General features: G+C 35.9%; 2 protein-coding genes across 4 annotated transcripts; both read left to right on the top strand.

The window, feature by feature from the left end:
* Positions 1 to 1,238: 1,238 nt before the first annotated feature.
* LOC128996385 (splicing factor ESS-2 homolog) lies at positions 1,239 to 2,962 on the top strand. Its single transcript, XM_054421684.1, has one exon. It carries the CDS (start codon positions 1,470 to 1,472, stop codon positions 2,940 to 2,942), a length of 1,473 nt encoding a protein of 490 aa, XP_054277659.1. The 5' UTR covers positions 1,239 to 1,469; the 3' UTR covers positions 2,943 to 2,962.
* Positions 2,963 to 3,122: 160 nt separating this feature from the next.
* Positions 3,123 to 20,795, top strand: LOC128996384 (reticulocyte-binding protein 2-like). Of its 3 annotated transcripts, none has more exons than XM_054421681.1 (8): positions 3,123 to 3,260; positions 4,999 to 5,079; positions 5,861 to 5,992; positions 7,454 to 7,610; positions 8,116 to 9,162; positions 9,671 to 9,786; positions 17,437 to 17,592; positions 20,639 to 20,795. In XM_054421681.1, exons 1-8 carry the CDS (start codon positions 3,204 to 3,206, stop codon positions 20,792 to 20,794), a joined length of 1,902 nt encoding a protein of 633 aa, XP_054277656.1. In that variant the 5' UTR covers positions 3,123 to 3,203; the 3' UTR covers position 20,795. The 3 variants fall into 3 exon arrangements, with proteins under 3 accessions (XP_054277656.1, XP_054277658.1, XP_054277657.1); XM_054421682.1 differs by lacking the exon at positions 3,123 to 3,260 and adding an exon at positions 4,273 to 4,380; XM_054421683.1 differs by lacking the exon at positions 20,639 to 20,795 and having other exon boundaries at positions 9,675 to 9,786; positions 17,437 to 17,565.
* The last annotated feature ends 958 nt before the right edge of the window (positions 20,796 to 21,753 follow it).

Raw genomic sequence — 21,753 nt, 5'->3', positions numbered from 1 at the left:
GAGCTTTAAAATGACACCTCATTTGTAGAGATTGGAAGTACTTTAATTTACATATAAATATATAATAAATATATGTATATATGTTGTCTGTAAGTGAAAGCTATGTTTAATAAAGTGGTGTAGGTAATATAAATGATTTACTTGTTTTGTTAGCAGCATAGACGAGACCTCAGACAGCGACATACACTTACATTTTTCATTATTGGTAACACTAGAAGTCTTGCAAGATACAGTCAGTGACAGATATCATTTTTTAGTTCCTCCATTAGTATTTTTTAATAACATCTAAATAATTGCCTGATCATGGTGAATTGCTCAATTGCTGTATTTCTGTGTCCAAAGATGACGTCCAAACGTTTCACTTGAAGTTCTCTGTTTCATCAAAATAAATCTCTGGGTCAAGTGGGGCCCAAGTTTACATCCATCTGTCCATTATACACAGATATATTTTGTTAAAATATGCACATAGGTGGCGTTCCCATCTCAAATGATACTAATGCTACCGTCAGCCACCACTCTCCCTGGAAATATAAAATGTATGATTTGTCTTAGAACATGTTTGAAATAAAAGACCAGTGTATGAAGACTATTTTTATGAGCTTTTCAAATTTAAAACTCCGATACATAACGCTAGTCCAAAACCCCCTCACCACCTAATGCCGATGAAACAATAAAAAGGTTCGAAACTGGACCCAGCTGTCCGAGATCGTTTGACTTTAAATAAAAATGATCTTGGCTAATAAAACAGCCAATCTTAGTCAGTTAACACTAAATAGTAACACAGATCATCTCGAGAACTCCATTCTACACTTATGTTTGGGTTAAAATACGCACCTGGGTTGTGTCCCCATCTCAATTGAAAATGATAACAAATGGGTACCGGTAAATAAAGTATAATGGCTTTAAAAATATAATTATTATACCCATTGATATAATTTTTTATCCTTTGTAATTATAACCAAACAATATTATAGTTCATACGCTCTAAATAATTATTATATTTATTTCCATACAGGTATCATTATAAAATCAATGCTAAGCACCTCAAATAGTTAAGGAAGCTTCATGGCATCACAGCCAAGTTCTCCTACTAGAAGAGAGTTTTTGGTTTTACCAAGACGCAAACGTAAACTTACGTTTCTGGTCTCCCTCTAATCCAAAACAAAACAACTGTCATGGTTTTATTCCACAGTCCTTGGAATAATGTTGTAATGTTTTTAGTTTTAGGTTATGCTGATCGAACAAAGTGTTGTTTCTCTTTCACTGCAAACACTGGTTTATGACCAAAATTCTAAATTTGTTGACTTTCGTTCTTCAATGTATTGTCAGTGTTAATATGTGTGTGCATCTTATATCAGTGACTCACATCTCTTAGTAGTATCTATAAACTTTTAACTTGTAGACCTAGGACCTAATCTTTGCATCAGAATAACACCAGACTACTAACTACTACTTCTTGGTATTTTATCATGGATTTGATGACGAAGAAAGATGTTGATAAAGGTAAAACCGTTATGGAATCAGCTTTGTTTAAGACTCCTTCAATACCAACAAAGAACGTTATTAAAAAAGTACTAGATGAAGAAACGTATCTTAGCGAAATGGGGAAGATAATAGAAAGGGATTTCTTTCCTGATTTGGAAAAGTTAAGAGCTCAAAATGATTATCTGGAAGCCTTGGAGAGAAATGATATCCAAAGAATAAGAGAATTGTACGCCAAGTACAGTTCCGGTAGGGCTCCGTCACGCAATGACTATGCAAGCCCTGCCACTTTCGAAACTCCAATTGACAGTAGACCTAGTGATGATGACGCAAGGCCATCCTCGCCCATAGACACAAGGGATCCAGAAGAAATCATAAATTCTGTTCAGACTCCAAACATCAATGAGAGTAAGCCTAAGCTTAGGCTAGACAGCTATTTAAACAGCCACACCAGTGAAGACAATCAGAGTTTCCAAGAAATTATCAAAGAATCGGAAATCCAACACAGACAGAAACATTCCTGGTTGTACAAAGGAGAAGAAATGAATGAAACTAAAAGCAAAACTTTAATGCTTCCCTCTATTGAAGAACAAGCCTCTATCAAAGACCGTCCATTCAATCTTGATACATGGACTTTCCGAAGTAAAAACTATATTATGTATGTTCCTGATGGCGTAGACCTAAGTGACAGTGAGAAAATTGAGCTAGCTCATAAAAAGCAGGAAATTAACCACAGCAGCACTAGACTCGCAAAATGCCCTTTTGATGAAACTCAAAACAAAGAAACAATACAAGGATTAGCCATCAGCCAGTCTCGAGTTCATGAAGGAAAGATTGGTGTAGATGGGAAAGAATTAACTTTTAGTGATACTCCCAAGGTAAATGGGTTTAGCTTTGTTAAAACACCTTCTCCAGCTCCTGGTGTGAATGAATCACCTTTAATGACCTGGGGTTGTATCGATGGCACTCCATTTCGATTGGATGGTGGAGACACTCCATTAAGACCTTCAACAGGCCCATCGTTCAAAATTCCTGAACCTCCAAAGAGAGAAAAACTTGCTTTGGCTCTTGCCGAAAAAGCCGGCGAGAGGCACAGAGATCGTAAGAAAAAAGCTTTACTGGCAGCTCAGAGACAATTTGCTTCACCCTCTCCGAATCGCTCGTCTGGAAGTTCCCTTGACAGACTAAATTCTATGTCTCCAGCTGCTCAAAGACTAGCGTCCACCCAATTGAAGAGGATAGGTTCTGATCGATCTTTACAAGCTTCCTACAGCCCTGCTAGACAAACACCATCGCCTTTGACCCCATCTTCTAAGACGCCTAGAACCCCGAAGACTCCGATTCCATCTTCTAAACAAAGTGCAAGTTCTACTCATGTATTAACTCCAAAGAGAAGTCAAAACCTGACAGACAATCTTCTTAATCTACCTAAGAGGCCTAGAGCCGCTGATTACTTTTAAAATATGTTTTACAATTTCATATGTATAATACTCAGAAATCTAAAAACTTTTAAGCTGCATCTCTTTAAGAAAAATCAATACCTCTTTATATTCTACTGTAGTCAGTAGCCCTACCAATTTATTGTAACTTACCAGAATTTCTTTGGCAGAAGATAAATTCTTAGGCTAAGCCTATTTCTGATTTTATTACAAAGACTGAATTAATTTCAAAGAGGAAAATGTGTACATATTACAAATTGAGGATTATTGTATGGACACAACATGAAAATATTTGTAAATATAAAAAATGCTGTGAAGAAATACATTTTCTTATTGGTGGTAAGTTTTATTCATATTATTTTTATTTACCCAACGAACTTGCCTGATCTAAGCCTACCGTACTTACTTTAGGCTACTGTTAGCAATCTTTAAGATACCCAAGTTAAGTTCAAGGCCTAGTTAAGTTAAGCTTTTACTCATAAGCTTAAAGTTCTTTTAAGTTTTATGTTCAGCAAGTAAGATTGGAAGAGATCGGATTCTTACGAGCTGTGTTCTAAAGAACTGTAGTTGTGCGGCTTTAATCAAAAAATTATTAAAGAGCTGCCAATATTTGTCAGGTGGCATTAAGTAAACCCTACAGCTTACCGTAGTTTTAATAAGCCTTAGAGTTATTCCAAATCACCAAATTCACTATGACGTAGTACTATAACTTGATCCTTTTTTACAAAATTGCAAGCTACAGTACCGGTAATAAAAGTATTTTTGAAGTATAAAGGTATAGGCCTAATATAAAACTACTAACAAATAGTAGGCCTACCTAGTTTTCTAAAACTATTGTTGTTTTCGATATTGCTTGCTTAGCCTATATAGCCTATTTTTAAAAAAGTAACCCCAAGAAAATATAAAACCATAACTAATAAAATTACTTAGGCTTAGTTAGAAGAATCCCACAATTTTTAGGAAACTATGAACATGCCACAAATTCTAAATCAAAAACTGTTCATACAATTGAAATAATGTGTAACTTAATACCGGTACCCGTGGATAGGCCTGACAACAAAAAAACACCTCTTGTCAAAAAACTACCTACTGAGAAATCTATTATTAAATCATCTAAGTATCAATAATGATTTAATCAGTAAAGTTGAGGTTAGTGTTAGGTCAGAATTAATGGCAGTGTTCCATTGATGATTCACTTAAAGTTATTTGCTTATTCAAACGAAAGCAACATATGATTCAAGTGATGTACGTTCTGAAAACATCCAAGGCTATTTGGTGATGTGGTTGATAGTATTGATTAAAGCACAGGTGTGGTACTGCTTATCACTCTGTTTACTTGGTTTATCAGTTTTAACAAATTGATAAGGCATACTCTCAAGCCTAAATGATTCAACTCAAATAGAAATCACTCTTAACACTGTGTGATTTGATCCTGTGTTATTAGGCTACTGTTGAAACTGTAAGTATTGAATAATTAATTAGGCCTATGTACAGGTGTGTTTTATCAACGTTGGTCATTTATTATTTGCTTGATTTAACTTTTATTACCTTTGGAAGATAGTTGTTTGTATGTAAATAACTATTTTTGTTACAAAAAAATCAAATAAATCTAACTTACAAAATATCAGCTTCTAAAAATAAATTAATTTAACTATGTTTTCTTATCATGATTGGTTTGGTGAAACTTTACATACATTCATCTACAATATTAAAATACGGAAAACATTCTTTATCAATCAATTCACACACCTACAAAAACAACATTAAAGAAATCAAAATCCATGCCATAGGTGTAGGTAAAGGGCATACCGGTACGTTTTCTGTGCTCAATAAAAGTGTTAGTAGGTAATTATAACTTTCATAGTACACATAGTACTAAAAAAATGTTTAAAATGTGTTTCATAGTACACATTTTAAACTTTTTAACAAGCTGTACCTAATCTAAGCCATCTTAATTTGTTTTCTTAGCCGCTGTAAAAAATATGAACTAAAATACCTAAACATTGGAAACAGATTTCTTATCTTTATCTTGGAACTTAGATGTATTTTATTACTATTAAATTAATACCGTTTATAGATGGAGACTTATCTGAAGAACCAGGCAAAGTTGGCTCAATGTTATTTTTGCGGAGAAGAAATGCCTGCCTCCCAGCTGGAAGTAAGTTTTTGTAAATCTATAGAATGAAAAAGCTCTTAAGCATGTATTTTTTATATTAGTCCGTAACTTTGGTTTCACGACAGGACCTTTCTCTTCAGGGGGGTAACGTTCTGTAGCATCGAGAGTTGTTTCAAAATCTCCCTAATTTTTTAGAATACTCAACAATGTTAGGCCTAGAGAGCTTCGCTTCAGTGAGAATCCACCTACAGATTTTTATTGATTTTATGGCCGATTTAGTTTTCTAGCATTTATTAATAATCTAAATGTAGCCTTTACCTAACACGGCAGTGGAGCAGAGCCATATAAACCCTTTAACACTTAACTGCCCAATATATCGGTTATCAAGAGCAAAATAACTAAAACTTCACTTACAACTAATCTATGCAAGCTCAGCTTTTAACAAAAACATCAGAAAGCAGTATCTGACCAGTGCTGCAATCTAGGAGTCATTAACGGAAGTAGGTACCACACTTGGCTGGTTTTACAAGTGTTTTCCTTTGGTAACCTGTTTTATTTCATTAATGGCCAAGCGACTAAGGTAACTCCTTTGTCAAAAGAAATCACCTAAGATCGAAGGTCTGAATGCTGTCAACTACTGTATGTTTTGCAACTCACAAGGATTCTCCTGTCTCCCACATAAATTAAACACGAGACAGTTTAGATGGTAGTTCATAGGATGTAAAACTGTAAAATTTCAATACTAGGCCACAACAATACCGAGAACAAAATTCCATATACTTTTTCATCCAACTCAGTGGTCTTATTAAATTACTGTCACCAGATGCATGTGAAGCACTGTGGTTGCGTTTTGGAGCCTTGTCCGGACAAGTGCGGGCTTTACGTCCAACGTCAATACAAGAACCATCACGCCAACTGGTGCAAGAAAGATGGAGGAAAACAACCCCAACAGCTGGTGAGTCTCAATACTTAAAATATTAAATGTACTTGGTTACAATTAACATAACACAATTAATTTTTGATTTTGATGATTTACAAAAATGACACAGCCCATCACCCATCACAAATAGGCTATTTAACACCTTAACCGCGTGGGGCAGGAAATCTCGACCTGCGGTAGTGGCACCACTGGGACGGTGGCGGGAAATGTCCTCCCATGCCAACAACCTTGCTTAAGTGTAAGCTTAGCCTCGTACGGGGAACGTTGTGTCCGCTTATAGTGCCAGTATAATTCGTTTTCAGATCCGACTATTTTATCAGTGGTGGGGGCTGTTCCAAATTTAGTTAGTGTGTGGTTTTGGCTTGGATTTAGTGAAATTTAATAGAATAACGGATAATTATTGTAATGAAGCATTGTGGATGGAGCATAACCTTAAAATTATACTCAACACCTTTTTTGCAGCATTTTTCTATGGTGTATCTGGGTTTTTAGCTTCTGCTTTTTTTCCTCCATTTGGAAATACTGAGAGTCTGCTTGCAGTATTGTTTAGTGCTGCTATCTGTTGGGTTCTTGCATAACTGTAACACAGTACATGCGCACTCAACCACGCAGCGCATAAGCTGTTCCCGCCACTGGCCACCACGCAAAAATTACGAGTTTTATAAACCCCCTTCCATATTGTAAGCCTTGATTTCTTATGTTTGTGAAATTTTTAACACTAAATACACCGCACTAATTCCTCCTATCAGAATAGCGTCGTTTTCTTCCAACTAGGAAATGGTATCATAGATAGCCTAAAACATACTCTCCTAGTAGATTTCACATCCTTATGGAACAGCTGAAGACAATTTTATTGTTAGTTCTATACGGTTTATGTAGAGGTCGTGTTTTGTTTACGATTTGTTTCCCGTTATCACAGTTGGGTTTGTTTGTTTGAGGTTTTTGCCGAAGCAATCTCGACACCTAGAAGCATCGGTCCACCCAAATTTAAAACCCAAATTAAAAACCAATTTAAATTACTTAAATTTAAGTAATTTAAAACCTCGTTTAGCCAAATAATACGATCTAATCACAAACAATAACTTGTCCCCTAGTTATATAACCAAACAGTAAAGCACAAATCAAGAAATTAACCCTAAAATAATGGAAACAAAATTTTGGCAGCACTAGCGCCCAGTCTCACCGTACATGAACTAGACACGAAAAACGTGCTTCAAAATTTACAATGGGATGAGAAGTCTACTTGTGTTGGTTAGTCTATGATAGTATCTAAAACATGAGGAAAGTGAGGTATGAGTGTGGACAGCTAAAAGGCTTCCAAGGGCTTGCATTAACGCATGCGTTGATGCATGTTGAATGGTACGTTAAAATTGAAAGCGCACGAGTGTGGACAGCTAATCAACAGTCAACACTCATCTCTTACTCAACTTTGCCATAAAATACTCACGATGGCACATTAATTTAATCTGCTTTCAGGTGAAAAGTGAGCTGGAGTCGCTCAAAGATAAACTTGATCAAGAAATAAAAGAGAGGAAACTTCAAACAGAGGAATACATGAAACAGTTGCAAGTATATCAACAAAAGATGGAAAAAACTGAAGATTTAAATATGAAACTTATAGATGCTGTTACAGGTAATTCTTTTTTATTTTTAGATTTTAAAAACTATTTTCAGGTAGTGCTTTATTTTACTTTTTTATAGCCACCACAGTAGAACAACGGGGCTGAATCTGTGGCTGTTTATCGATTTGGCCGGATAAACCAATCTATATAAAAACGATAACTTACACATAATACACATTACACATAATAATATACATACGCACATAATAATACTTAAACAATATGTGTAGGTTTGAGAGGCCCACTTAAATAAAACTATCACTGGCTCGGTTAGAATTAGACAGGATGGGTAATTTATAGTTGTGAGTTGCACCACAAACCAGGCAATATGCCACTTGTTGGTTAACCCTACTGTAAATCTGTCTCTCTAAAACTTGTTTAAAATCATTTAGATTTTTGTCTTCATCGGATGATCGAAATCCATCAAAAAAATCTGAATGTAAGTTATATATAACTTGATAATAAGTAGGTAGGGCCTATGTTAAACCAGTAATATATTCAATAATGTTGTTGCAGGTATCAGAAATCTGGTCTCAGAAGAGCAGTGTGCGAGGCTTAAGGATATTTTAGAAGTAAAAACAAATGTTAGTGAAGTCGCCAAAGTAGTAACTCAGTTAAAATTCACTCTTAACCAGGCAAGAGTGGACGTAGAGGAACTAAGAAATGAAGTCCTGACAAACGAACAATACGAGAAAATGTACGATCAGTTCCAAGAATGGAAGAAGAAACAAGACGAGATTGTTTGTGGCATCAAGTCAACTATTAGTAGAGACGTGCAGACTGAAATCAACAGACTGCACAAGGATAACATTATAAGGAGTAAATCTGTCAACGACTTATTGGACTTGAATGAAGTCATTATCGACAACCAAGACACATACACAGAACAAATATATCATTTAGAAATGGAAGTGAATGGTTTCAAAAAGTTTTTAGCTGAAGAGAACGTGATGATCAGTGGTCTTTGGAGGGACCAACTGGAAGAAATTAAGAGGATTGGAGAAAAATTTGAAGAGAACGATAAAGCTATAAAAGATCTATTCGAAGAACAAAAGCAAATTAAAGAGAAAGTTGAACAGTTTGAAAGTTTTACAAAGGATTTAAACAACATCAATTTTGGAAATGAGAAAGTTAAGATTTTAGAGCGAACTGTTAGTCAAGATTTAATTCAGGAACTGATAGATGACAGAAAGGTTTTTAGAGAAAGACTCGAAAGTTTGGAAATGTTGAATAGGCCGGGTGAAAGAACGTTCAGCACGGACACTTCAATGTCTGAATTTGACAGTACGATTGCTAAACAACAAAATGAAATTGCCCAGAGGTTGGAAACCTTAGAGAAGCTCACTACAGAAATACAAAATAACTGCAGCAAAAGAAATTCTTCTTCTACAAACAACGAACAAAACGACCTCCCCATAGTGATAAATGAGCTTTCAAGCGAACAAGCTGTCATAAAACGTAGGTTGGAAATGTTAGAAGTTGTAACGAATGAGTTGGAAGAGGTGAAAAGTAGACTGTCTCAAAACAGACGGATTAGAAATGATTCACCAGTCTCTATTAACGGTAAAGTATGATAATTACACTTTTAACATGAACAGTTGTTTGCACTTGCACAAATGCAATATTAACATCACTGCTGTTTGAAATATTTCAACCATGAAATTTAAATTAATATATGTTTATAGTTTAGTTTGTAGTTGAAATTGATGAAGTTCAGCTTATAATAAAAGTTGAAGATTATTTGAGAATACATTTAGTTTATCAACAAGTCAACAAGTTGCACTAGGCAAAAATAATAAGGCAAAAATAAAAGATAGATCTTGTCACAATACTAATCAATGTCCTTTTTTCATTTGAAACCATTTGTGTAAAGAATTAACGATGTTGACATATTTCCTTAAATTCCTGGTATCTATTTTCTCAGTTAAGCTACCTGAATTCTATTACTTCGAGGAAAAACTTACTAAACCTGGTTTTCCTTAAGCTAAAAATACTTTGGTAAGATAAATTTTATATTCACCTCAAACTAACTTATCCCTGATCATGATTGATGTAAATTTAATCTGTCCAGGAAGACTTATGTGGACAATTTCTAACTTCAACGCAAAGTTGGAGGAATCAAAGGAGAGCAAGTCACAGATTGAAAGTCCATGTTTCTACACGAGTGATTGTGGTTATAAGCTGCAGGTAATTTATTGTTTATCACTGCTACAGTAGAGTCATGATAGTCCGAAATGGTTGGGACCGGACCGATTTGAATTACCAAATATTTTGGATTAAGCAAAATGTTATTCTTATTTATTTTATAATTTTTTTTAGAAAGTAAATAAAAGAAACGTCTTATAACACTTGAAACATATATTTACGCTTATACTGTTACTCCAAGACGGTAAATATATACAAAATAGATGGTAATTGGTAATCGATTTCGATTAGACACTCCAATAATCATCAGACCCAATAGGCGAATTCTGTGATGTAGTTCCAGTTAGTTGAATGTTCCATTGAGCAATTTCAAGTGGAAAGTTAGATAAGAACTATCAGGAATGCTATCTTTAGCTACAGTGTCATGCTTTGCTTTCCAACTTTTGCCTGGATATTTGTTTAATGGGATCAATTGTTTTATTTATTGTAGTAAAAAATAATTGATTGTGGGATGCTTTTTTTGCAGTTAGTTCCATTTTATCATTTATAACACTTTATTGACCGACATTAATTATTTGGTTTTTAGTGGTGGTCAAATCAAGGCATTTTTAGTTTGAAATCTAAGTATCAAACCGATGATAGATACCGTTGATTTGACCTTCAATTGCAAAAAAAAATTACGTGAATCAAGTTTTATAAAATTTGAGTCACAAATCTAATTTTTAACAATAGAACTTTCCGTGAAAGAGGTTGTTTACTTTATTTTTAACCAATTCCAAAACTGCTTTATTTTCACAACCTGTTAACGCCAGAATGGCTAAGATGTCCTTTGAATAATTTTTTTTCAAACAAAGATCAAATAAAAATATAAAATCAATTTTAATCAAATAAAGTCTCTGTATTGTCTTTTAACATCAATATCAGATTCTAGTCCCATATCTAAAATTAATATACTCTTAAAATTCATCATACTATTGAACTCCAAACATCTGAATCAATTGGTACAGTACCGTAACTTGGATACTTGGATACTTGGAGAATTCCCACTGGTATCGCATCAGCGACGTGGTCGTCAGGTTTTTATACATTTCTTCATATTTATTTATATAGATGGATTCATTTCCTCTTCAAGATTGTACATGGCCTAGACATATATCTCATCAACACTGTAGTAGGCCACTTGACTTAAGAATGTTTTTAGCAGGTTCTTGAATTTGCTGACAGAGGGCTCTTGTGTGATGTACTGAGGCAATTTATTGTAAATTTTTATACTACTGAAGTAAGGGCTCTTGCTTGCAAGGGTGGAATTTACTTGAGGTACATGTGGATTTGTTGCTCTTCTTGTATTGTAATTGTGGACCATGCTGTTTGTTACAAAAATATTGGGGTTCTTCTTAACAAGCAATGCGGATTCCAATATAAAGAGGGACGGAAGTGTGAGGATGTTCAGTTCTTGGAACAAAGGTTTACAGTGTGTCCGTCTATGGACTCCACATATTCTTCTAATTGCACGCTTTTGAAGGATGAAGATGCGTTTTGCCTCACTACAACCACCCCAAAATACCAAACCATATGAGATTATGCTATGAAAACAGCCATAATAAACCTTAAGGAGAATCTCGATGTCAACCAGCTTTTGAAGTCTAAACAGCAGGTAGGTGACAGATGACAGTCTGGGCGCTATTGCATCGACATGTGTTCCCCAATTAAGGTTCTCCGTAATGTGTAGGCCCAAGTATTTGGTTTCACTACAGGTTTCAAGTAGCACCCCGTCCAAGGTCAATATCGGAGGTGGTTCAGGCTTCTTCCTGTTATAAAATTCCATTAATTTAGTTTTACTAGAATTAAGGACCAGATGATTTTCGCTACACCAAGTTGACATTTCAAGCAAGCCAGTTTGGGCGTTTTCAATCGTGATGTTCCGATTTGGGCTTGGGACTAGGTGACAGGCGTCATCGGCAAAAAGCCATAAATTTCCAGATGATATGGAGCCAGGCAAGTCATTCACGTATAACAGGAATAGGATGGGCCCAAGGTTTGATCCCTGGGGGACACCGATGTTCAGAGCTGGTGATGGAGACGATTTATATGTCCGAAGGATGTTGTCAGGGCCTCTGTGCTTCAAGGATACAATCATGTGCCGATCTTTAAGATACGATGAAATCCATCGCAGTGGGTTTCCAGAAATGCCAAGCATTCGCAGCTTATCCAGAAGGATCCTGTGGTCAAGAAGATCAAAAGCCTTTGTCATGTCGTAAAAGAGACATAGTAAGCTGTCAGATATGTCAAGGTGGTTATATACTTCCTTTAAAAGGGCAAAAATGGCATCACAGGTAGACATGTTTTTTCTGAACCCAAATTGGTTATTTGAGAAGATGTTATTTGTTTCAATAAAACTTAGCAATCTTTTAAGAAAAATAATCTCAAAGATTTTACCAAAACAAGGCTGGACAGAAATAGGCCGGTAGTTACTTGCGTTAAGAGGATCATTTTTCTTAAATACAGGGACAACCTTTGAAGTTTTCAACGAATCAGGAAAGCAACCAGTTTCAAACGACTTGTTAATAGCGCAGGCCAATGCTTCAAAGATGTTTTCATTGCAAAGTTTGAGAAGGCTGCATGGGACTTCATCAATGCCAGAACTTTTTTTTGATCCTATTAGTAAGACGACTTCACGAACCTCAGACGCAGAAGTAGGAGACAGTACAAAGCGACTCGCTTCGAGATCAGTGGGCAACACAGGGGCTACATTATCTTTAGCCAACGTACATATTTCCTGGTGAAAAGATTTACAGAAATAGTCTACTATTGTCTGAGGATTTTTGACTTCCACGTCATCGATCATAAGAATCAGGTTTGATTGGGTCTGATATTTTTCATCGCACAGTGTACGGACCACTGCCCAAGATTCCTTGCTTGTGTTTTTGGAATTTAATATTTTGTTACCAAAAAGGCCTTTTTTGTTTTGTTAACAAGTGCAGAGTGGTGACGTTTAGCTGCGCGATAAGCATTTTTTCCATCGACAGAACAGTGAGGCGACCTAGTATTCCAGTACAGGTCCAAGAGTGCTTCATGCGACTGCGATACCTCATGACTGACCCAAGAAGGGCTATGTTCATTCTTTGTATTTGAAGTAGACACAGGGAAACTTACATTAAAAACATACATGAACGAATCGTAGAAATGGTCAAATAAATCATTAGAGGTAATATTTCTTAAATTAGGTTCTGGCATCCAAGCTTCATTGCTAGATAAAATTTTGAAGGCTTCAAAAGTCGAGGCTGTAAATTTCCTCTTCACTGTCTTATTTACATTTCCCTCTCCAAAACGTTCACACAACAAGTGTACTGATAACAAATGGTGGTCAGAAAAAAAAACAGGTTTGGCACTGGGGGCACGAAACATATGTGCAACACACGAGTCAACAATAAAATAGTCAAGCTGAGTTATACAATCAGGTGTTACTCTCGTTGGACCTTTAAATATAATGTTCATGTTATTACATTCTAACAAATCCTGAAGCAGCTGACTTTCCCAGGATCTCTCAAGATTGTTTATATTTAAGTCAGCGCAAATAAGAAGCGGGATATTAAACTTATCTCTGAGGGTAGAAATCAACAAGTCAAAACGATCAATAAAATCAATCACATCAGCGCTGTTGGCAGTCCCAGGCCGATACAATACCACAACAATAATTTGGAACTTGTCTAGCTGCATTAGTCCCAAACAGAACTCAAATACACCTTCAGAACAAATGTCTTCGTCAATAGATAATGTCATCGGCTTAAATTTAAGCCTAGAGTCGGTTTTAAGCAACAGAGCAACTCCACCCCCTACTCGGTTAGGTCTAGAATATTCAGAAATGGTTTTGTATCCATTTACTTTAAAACAATTCAGCTTAGATTCATTAAGCCACGTTTCGGCAACACACAATACTTCAGGGTTCTCATTATGTAACAAAACTTCAAGGTCTTCTATCTTGTTAAAAATAGACCTAATATTTAAGAAATCAAACCTAAAACTAATATCACAGTTTTTTTCCGCCCCAAGACAATGTGGGTTGGGGCTTACGTCCCGTTTTTTGGACCATCAGAAGTCTTAGAAGTAGGCCTAGGCCTATCATGCTGTTCAAGGTTAGGCCTAGTACTGGTCCTGTGACTATTAGTTCTAGGAGTCAAAAATTTACATATAAGTATTCCCTCAGGCCAGAGATTGCTATCCAACAGCTTGTCAATAGAGTCAGAAGGTACACCTACCTTAAAAGATGAGTAACCCTGGTACTTAGTGGGAAGTTGTTCACACTGGATTTGAGAGTGTTCAATAGGACACAAGTTCCTTATATACTCAACTAGGCTTTCAGGTTTCACACATGGGTCAAATCTTGATAAAAACACCCAGGATTTCCTCTGTGCCACAACAAGAGGTCCAGTTTGTTTGGCTTTGCCAATTATAGCTCGGTTTCGTTGCACTTTAGATTGAGGACGAACTGGATTTGACTTCTCTCTATCACCACGACTATTTACATTAATCCTTTTCTTCCTAGTCACTTGATTCCAATTGCCATCAGCACCAGGAGACATGCATAACTGAGGCGATACAACAACACTGGTAGTGATATTGGAAGTGTTTTTACCACGTTTCAGTACCTCACTATAACATTCACTTCTAGAGGGGTTAGCAAAATTACTAATAACGTCAGCGTCATCGCCACGGCCATCTTGATGAGGCGTGACGTCATCGTCAGTGCTGCCAGTCTTACAGCAATTATTAAAACTAAGTTCATCATCTCCATGCAGTGGAGAGTACGTCACAGAATTATTTCCATTACTTCCAACTACTTGAGTCAAAGTAGAGTCAGAATCAGCAATATGTACTTCGTCATTGATTTGAACTTCCGGTGGGCTCACATTGCCTTTTAACCTACAAACGTCACTGGAAATATTATCTAGCTTTGCTTTAATCAAACAATTGTCAGTTACTATATCATTCACTAATTTAAATAGCTTTCCAACATTCTGGAGTAGGTTACAGTTGTCATCAAAGCTCAGAGCATAATCCTTAAGCCTAGCTAACCTGACTTCGCAGCCTGCACAAAACCATTTGACTGAATCTCCCAACTCTTTTATAGATTGGTATTTATCACTTTCAAATGACACACAATCGGTATGGAACGATTTACAACAAAATCCGTCACATGTAACTCCAGGATTTCCTTTATTCACGGTTTTTTCACAGACGCCACAGGGATAACGAACTGTACGACCCGACATCTTGGCCGGAAACTCACTAACTATCGTAACAAGTTCAGATAGGCCTAACACTTGGATAGTTAGATTTTTACCATTAATTCAAAGTATTATAGAAAACAGGCCGATTCAAGACAAGCTCTTACTGTCCCGATCTCTGAATGTGTCTGTAAATATTTCAGGATCGAAACATTCACATATTTGCCACAATCGCTATGATTTTCCATTTCCGTGAGGGACATTACATCTACAATATTGCAGAAGATGTGCAAGATTTTACTGTGCTTGCAGAAAACGATAACGATGTTTTCAAGAACTCAGAAAACGATGATATCTACACGACCGCAGTAGATAAACATTTTTGCCGTTATCACGCAAGATGATTACTTTCCGTTATAACAGGAGACGATGACAACGTCTACATGCCCACAGGAGATATTCAGGATTTTGCAGCGATCACGGCTTCTGCATTCTTTAACTACAACAGGGCTGTGCGAATAGTTCGAAAAACGAATCGAATCCGAATCTTTTTAGAGATTCGATTCGGATTCGAGAACGAATCTACTGTTTCTAACTGGATTCGGATTCGGAATCGATATTCAAATTTAATGGTAAGAGATCCGGGTTCGGATTCGATATTCAAATTTCTTGGAAATAGATCCGAGTTGGGATTCGATATTCAAATTTACTAGATTCTGATTGAACTGGAAATCACAAGTTGTTAATTTGATTAAACGATTAAACCGCTGTATTTTCTCTCTTCGTGCAATCAGACAAGCTGTTGACTTGAAGACTCAGCTTATAGTTTATCATGCTTATTTTTCTTCAATAATGACATATGGTATTCTGGTTTGGGGAAACTCATGCCACTCCAACAAAATATTCAAACTTCAACAAAAAGCAATTAGAATTATTGGGCGAGTTCCTCGTAGAACTCCTTGTAAAAGTCTTTTTCAAACATTTTCGGTTTTAACATTTTATGATCACTATATTTTAGAAATTTCAAATTGGGTTAAAGACAATCTGTCCTCATTCATGAACCAACCCATTCATTCCCACCACACTAGATTTAAGAGTTATATTAAGCCTGAAACCCATAGATTAGAGAAATTTCATTTATCTCCCCAATATATAGGCCCACAAGTTTACAATAAGTTACCACTCCGCATAAAAAATATTGATAGTAAAACACAGTTCAGATCCACCCTGAAGACCTGGTTAAAAACAAAAAATTTTTTTTCTATAGAATGTTATTTAAATAGGGACGTTAAGTTAGATTAATAATTTAGTAAGACATTTTTGTTATTTCTTAGTTTTAGTATATCCTGTATATGACTTTATGTCCTGTCAAAAAATGATGTAATGACATGTATTAAATAAATAAAAAAATAAATAAATAAATAAATAAAAAAATATAATTTTTCAATATAATTTTTTAGACACTAAAAAACTACTTGTGCACTCCGATTTGCTGTTGACTGGTTCATGTTAGGAACCTGACCAACTTGGTGTTAGGCTTTAGGCACATTAGTGTAGGTCGCATTTGAACCCTATCTTGGCTATCAGTAAACTTAACCTCACAGTGTTAGTTCTTACTTGTAATAGTAATGCAGACATAGGCTTGTGTGGAGGATTAACACCGAGGTGTATAATAGGCTGGGCCTATGTTTTAGACTACACAAATTGGTAGTCCATCACTTTTAGCGAGTAACTTAGGCCTAGGTGGTATGCCTAACTTATGCCCAATTTTTTAGTTTCAAAACTTCAAATAGTCAGGCCTAAATTTTATAACTTTTTTATTTGGCCCATTTCAAGAATTTTTTTAAGCAATTCCCTAAGTCATTTCAGCCCCAGAAAATGTGTTCTAAAAATGTGAAAATTGGTACTGCTGACTTTCCTCGGATTTGGATTCGACTCTGAACACGTTTAAATATTCGGATTCGATAACAGCTTTAAATTTCAGATTCGGATTCGATCCAGGTTCGATAATGGCTGTAAATTTGAGATTCGGATTCGACCCAGATTCGACTCGGGATTAATTAAAATATTCGGATTCGATCCGGATTCGATAAAATCTGTACAGCTAAGATTCGGATTCGGATTCGAACCAAAATTTCTGGATTCGCACAGCCCTGAACTACAATAATTCTTAGTTATTAATGTTGTTTATAGTTTTTTTTATTCTTTCTGTGTGGTGATTGGGATAGGTGGAGTTATGATAATTGGAGTCCTACTGTATAACAGATTCGGTAATTCTGAGCAAAGTATGGGTCAACTTCAATTTTTCTCACATTACCGTTGATTATTCTGTCAGTTAGTAGTAACAGGAAAATGCAAGAAGTTTTTTAATTTTGCACAGAAAATGTTATATCTTCCATCATTTCAAAAATATGTCCTTATTGCTTGTTATTGTTGTATTGCTTGTATATCTGGTTGTTTGTGGCAGTTGAGAGCGTACCTGAACGGTGTTGGTCAGTGGGAAGGGAGACACATGATTGTGTCACTACACGTCCTATCATCCCAATGGGACAACAGACTCGCCTGGCCTTGCAGAATGAAGGTGATACTCTGTCTACGGGACCAGGAGCAAATAAACAGGAAGGTGAGTCGAGTTACAGAGAAAGGAGAACACTTGGAGTTATAGGGTGTAAAGTAAAATTAGTGACAAGAGGTGTGGACTCTCCTTCAATAAGGGAGAAAGAGTTTGCAATAGGGGTGGAGGTGATCAAGGGAGGGTCCAGAGAAAATATTTGTGGGAAAAACACGGGGGCAGTTTATCCAAATTCAATTTGTATGTCTATAGAAAAGGTTTTTTTAACATCAGACTAATAAATCAAAAAGGCATTGAATTTATATTAAAATTTATTGGGGTGGATTTCAGTAGGGGGACTTCCTTCATTCCCCTTCCACCCACCTTGAACCAGCCACTGGTCCCTCGTAAAGTAGTAAGGATCTTGATAAACTTGAATTTAGACACTTAATTAATTATAGTATTGATAAGACACCCATCTCACACACCCATGACATCTCAGTCACCCATGATGTCAAGACACTAGTGATGGGCCGATTCCGATTCTCGATTCCAAAATACTCTCGATTCCGCCGGAATCGAATCGAGCATTCGATTCGAATCTCCGTGGGTTTGGGATCGATTCCAACTGTCTTCGATTCTTTCATAAAATTGGTTAAAATCAGCCACAAACGTCATATAAAGCAACAAAGAAACAAAATAAATTCAGATTGCTAATGATTTGCTTGCAACTCTGAGCAAACAACAAGTTCTGGTCGTATCGTCACTAAGTCAGCGAGACTAGAGCGAGCGTATTGCAAATGAAATAATAGATGCGAACTCAATACAGAGGCTTAGTACAATGAGAAACAGTTAACCGATGGGAATTGGAGATTCGGGCAAACTGGACTGGAGCGAGTAAGCATTGCGTCACAGCTCACAAGACATACAAGGAAAGGATGAGCATCGATTTAGATCAACCAGCGGCACCAAGGCTACTAACCACGAATACTAGAAAAGTAGAAAAATACTGGTATGGATCATAATCATAAACATAAACAAATGACATTTTTGGCCCGAAAATAAACATTATTTCACATTGCTTAAATGGAACTGCCAAACCCAAAACATATGTTCAATGCTATTCGTATAGGATTCGGGCCAACGACGTCATTTGTTTATGTTCATGATCCATACCGGTATTTTTCTAGTATTCGTGCTACTAACTGAAGCATTGCATCGGTACAACGATGTTATCAGTAACCGATAACATCGTTGTGAAAAAAATCGATGTTTTTGGCCTTTGGGACTAAGACATAGATTTTTTTCTTCAATTTTTCGTCTGGTCTCTGTACTCTCCAGTAACGGAAAGCATCGATATCTCAATATACTTGGTCAAAAACATCGATGTGAAAAACAACGAAAATCGATAGAAAAAATCGGTGATGCGAAAACATCGACTATCGATGCTCATCCCTAAACAGAGCCGACTGCTGAGCTACCATTCATTACCAAAGTCTAACAAAACACTTCTATTCGTATTCGTCGGTCCGTCGCCCGTCGGTCCCGAAACGTCACTACTGAACGAGACTAGAGCGATCGTCCTTTTTATTTAGCCTAAAAGCGACTTGGGAATATAATTTTGTACAGTGAATTGGAAGGTTTTAACAACCTATAAATGTTCAAGTGCGTGAAATTGTAAATAAACTTGTTTAGTGTTGCAATCAACGGGTAAATCTTCGAACACTGGGTATTTTAATGGCCGATAGGCAGAGTCGTCAATTTTTAAGATTAAATTAAACCCCAAAAGTAATACGTATTTGTGTTTGGGTTTTAATAATTAATTTCTAAAAACCTTTAAAATTATTTTTTAAATCAGTTTTGTTCACGTTGAGTGGTAATTGTAAACTTGTAGGCCTATAAGCTCTAGGCCTATATTTAAAAGTAAAAGTCATTGTTAAAAATGTTTGAAAAAATGTGCTGTAGGTTTAATTTTACGGTTTACGTTCATTCATTTTCTTTCACTGTTATTGTATTATTATTATTATTATTGTGTTTATCCTCATTAAAATTGTGTGTTTCGTTCTAATAATGTTTGGGTTTTATTTAATAATTAATTTCTAAAAACCTTTTTGTCATCCTGAACCATGGTATTCGGAATCGAACCCGAAATGGAGAATCGAATCCCAAATATCAGAATCGGAATCGGAATCGGAATCGAATAATTTTGGAATCGACCCATCACTACAAGACACCCATATTTTCCTTGGCGTATTAAATTATCACAGTCAACCATGATCGGATGACCTTCTGAGCCAAATTGTTGCATGGATTGATTTAAACATTGTGATTAGCCATTCGTTCATAATACATAACTAACGACATATTTATACATTCTACCATACCTTTTACAATTAATATGTTCATCACCTGGACTTATTTAGGAACTACTAATCTGTAAACTGATCAGATAAATCTGGAATTTTGAAATGTGAATTTAACTATAATAAGCTTATGTCAAGTATTATTCCCCAATAGCCCCCCCCCCCCTTAGTTAAATAATGGCTTGCTTCATACAAGGAGTACTGCCCGCAGTAATTTACACACCCACGGTGTTGAGTATGTTACTTATCCATACTGTTAACTTGTTGTCTAAGCCAATGGCATGTTCAACGTTTTGAAAGGGAACGGTCCAAACCCTGGTCTTGTTACTATCTACGACCTTTTTGTTAGATACATCATCATTAATTCATAGCCCAATGACATATGCTATCTGGGTCTGGAAACAATCATGCATGGAATCAAATCAGCAACCTTCAGATTTGAAGACGAGCACTATAACTACTTCGTTAAACGGACAATTGATTGTTACAACAGCATAAACACATACTTTACAGATAAAATGTCCTTTACACTTTAAAATGCTTCAACTTCTCACTTTTTTCTGTTCACTAAGTAAAATATATTACAATGAAAACTATTGTATAGTTGTCAAACAAAGAATAAAGAATCTATAATCTGTTGTCCCACCCTTAAGGCCTACTTGTATAAAAAAGTAATTGAAAGCTGAAAATGTTATTAGTGTAGCAGTGATGTTCACTTCTGTCAAAATTAAAATCTAATCAACGGATTTCCTCAGGCTAAGGACATAATGAAGAGTTTTACGAGCAGTCCAGCGCAGAAAGGTTTTGAGAACCCTTGCCTGCAGATGTTCATCCCCCATAGAACTCTCTATACCCGGAGCTACCTCAAGAATGACGTTGTCATCATAGATGTCAAGGCATTACCTATCTAGTCCCAACTGTTGATTTAATAAAAGTTTTATACTGTTTTTACATACAATGTATTTATTTACCTGTCTATTTAGGGTTAATTTTGAACATTTAACAGTTACAATTGACAATTACAGTAGATTGTAAAAAATCTGAACCAATTGGGACTGTATGTAGTTGAAAATACCGATTTGTTCAGATTCTCAAACATATCCTTGAAATGCCTAATAGACACATAATTAGGCATACAGTATTAAAAATGAGTTCTATGATACAGTAAATAAAATAAAAACAATGGTTTTTTTTACTTATAGGTATTTATTTTCGGTACATTACTGTAGTTCGTTTATTGAAAAAATATGTAGTGTTTATACATTGGAAACGAACAAAACACAGACTGGCTTGGCGCATTCACTCATTTCCTCGCCGGTCGCCGACTGTTGGGCCTGCGAAATTGTAAAACATCTGTTGTCTCTGTGCTAATTCAATATTTTAAAACCCTCAGGAGCGGTTTGGATTTTTGACATTCGGATTTTCGACACTCTACTGTATGTCAACATTGACTTCAGGTTATAGTAGGCTATAATTTGAGGTTAGAAAAAATAGCGTCCAAAGTAGTGGTATTTTGGAGGTAAACTCCAGTCTACTATAAAATAGCCGACAATCTGAAACAGAATTTCTTACGATACAATAATACATATCCTAAACGTTTCCTTAATACATCTTAATAATAGTTGTACATTGGATTATTCCCCAACAAAGAGAATGCTCTGTAATTAAAAATAGTATATTACGTTACTAGTCCTGAAAATAAGTGTTTACCGGACGAGTGTGGTCGTTCCCGTGCGAGACGAAGTCGAGTACGGGATTACCATCGAGTCCGGTACACACATTTTGGACGAGTTACGTACGATAGTTTACGCCATACTACTAAATCCGTACAAATCCTTATATATTTTCACCAACTAAAGGAATAAAAATC

The sequence above is a fragment of the Macrosteles quadrilineatus genome, unplaced genomic scaffold (genome assembly GCF_028750875.1).
Source record: "Macrosteles quadrilineatus isolate MER2022 unplaced genomic scaffold, UCM_ALF_1.0 Scaffold_6__1_contigs__length_79288215, whole genome shotgun sequence".
Taxonomy (NCBI): Eukaryota; Metazoa; Arthropoda; class Insecta; order Hemiptera; family Cicadellidae; genus Macrosteles; species Macrosteles quadrilineatus.
Note: the sequence above shows the minus strand (reverse complement) of the source record. Positions and strands in the feature narration are given on the sequence as shown.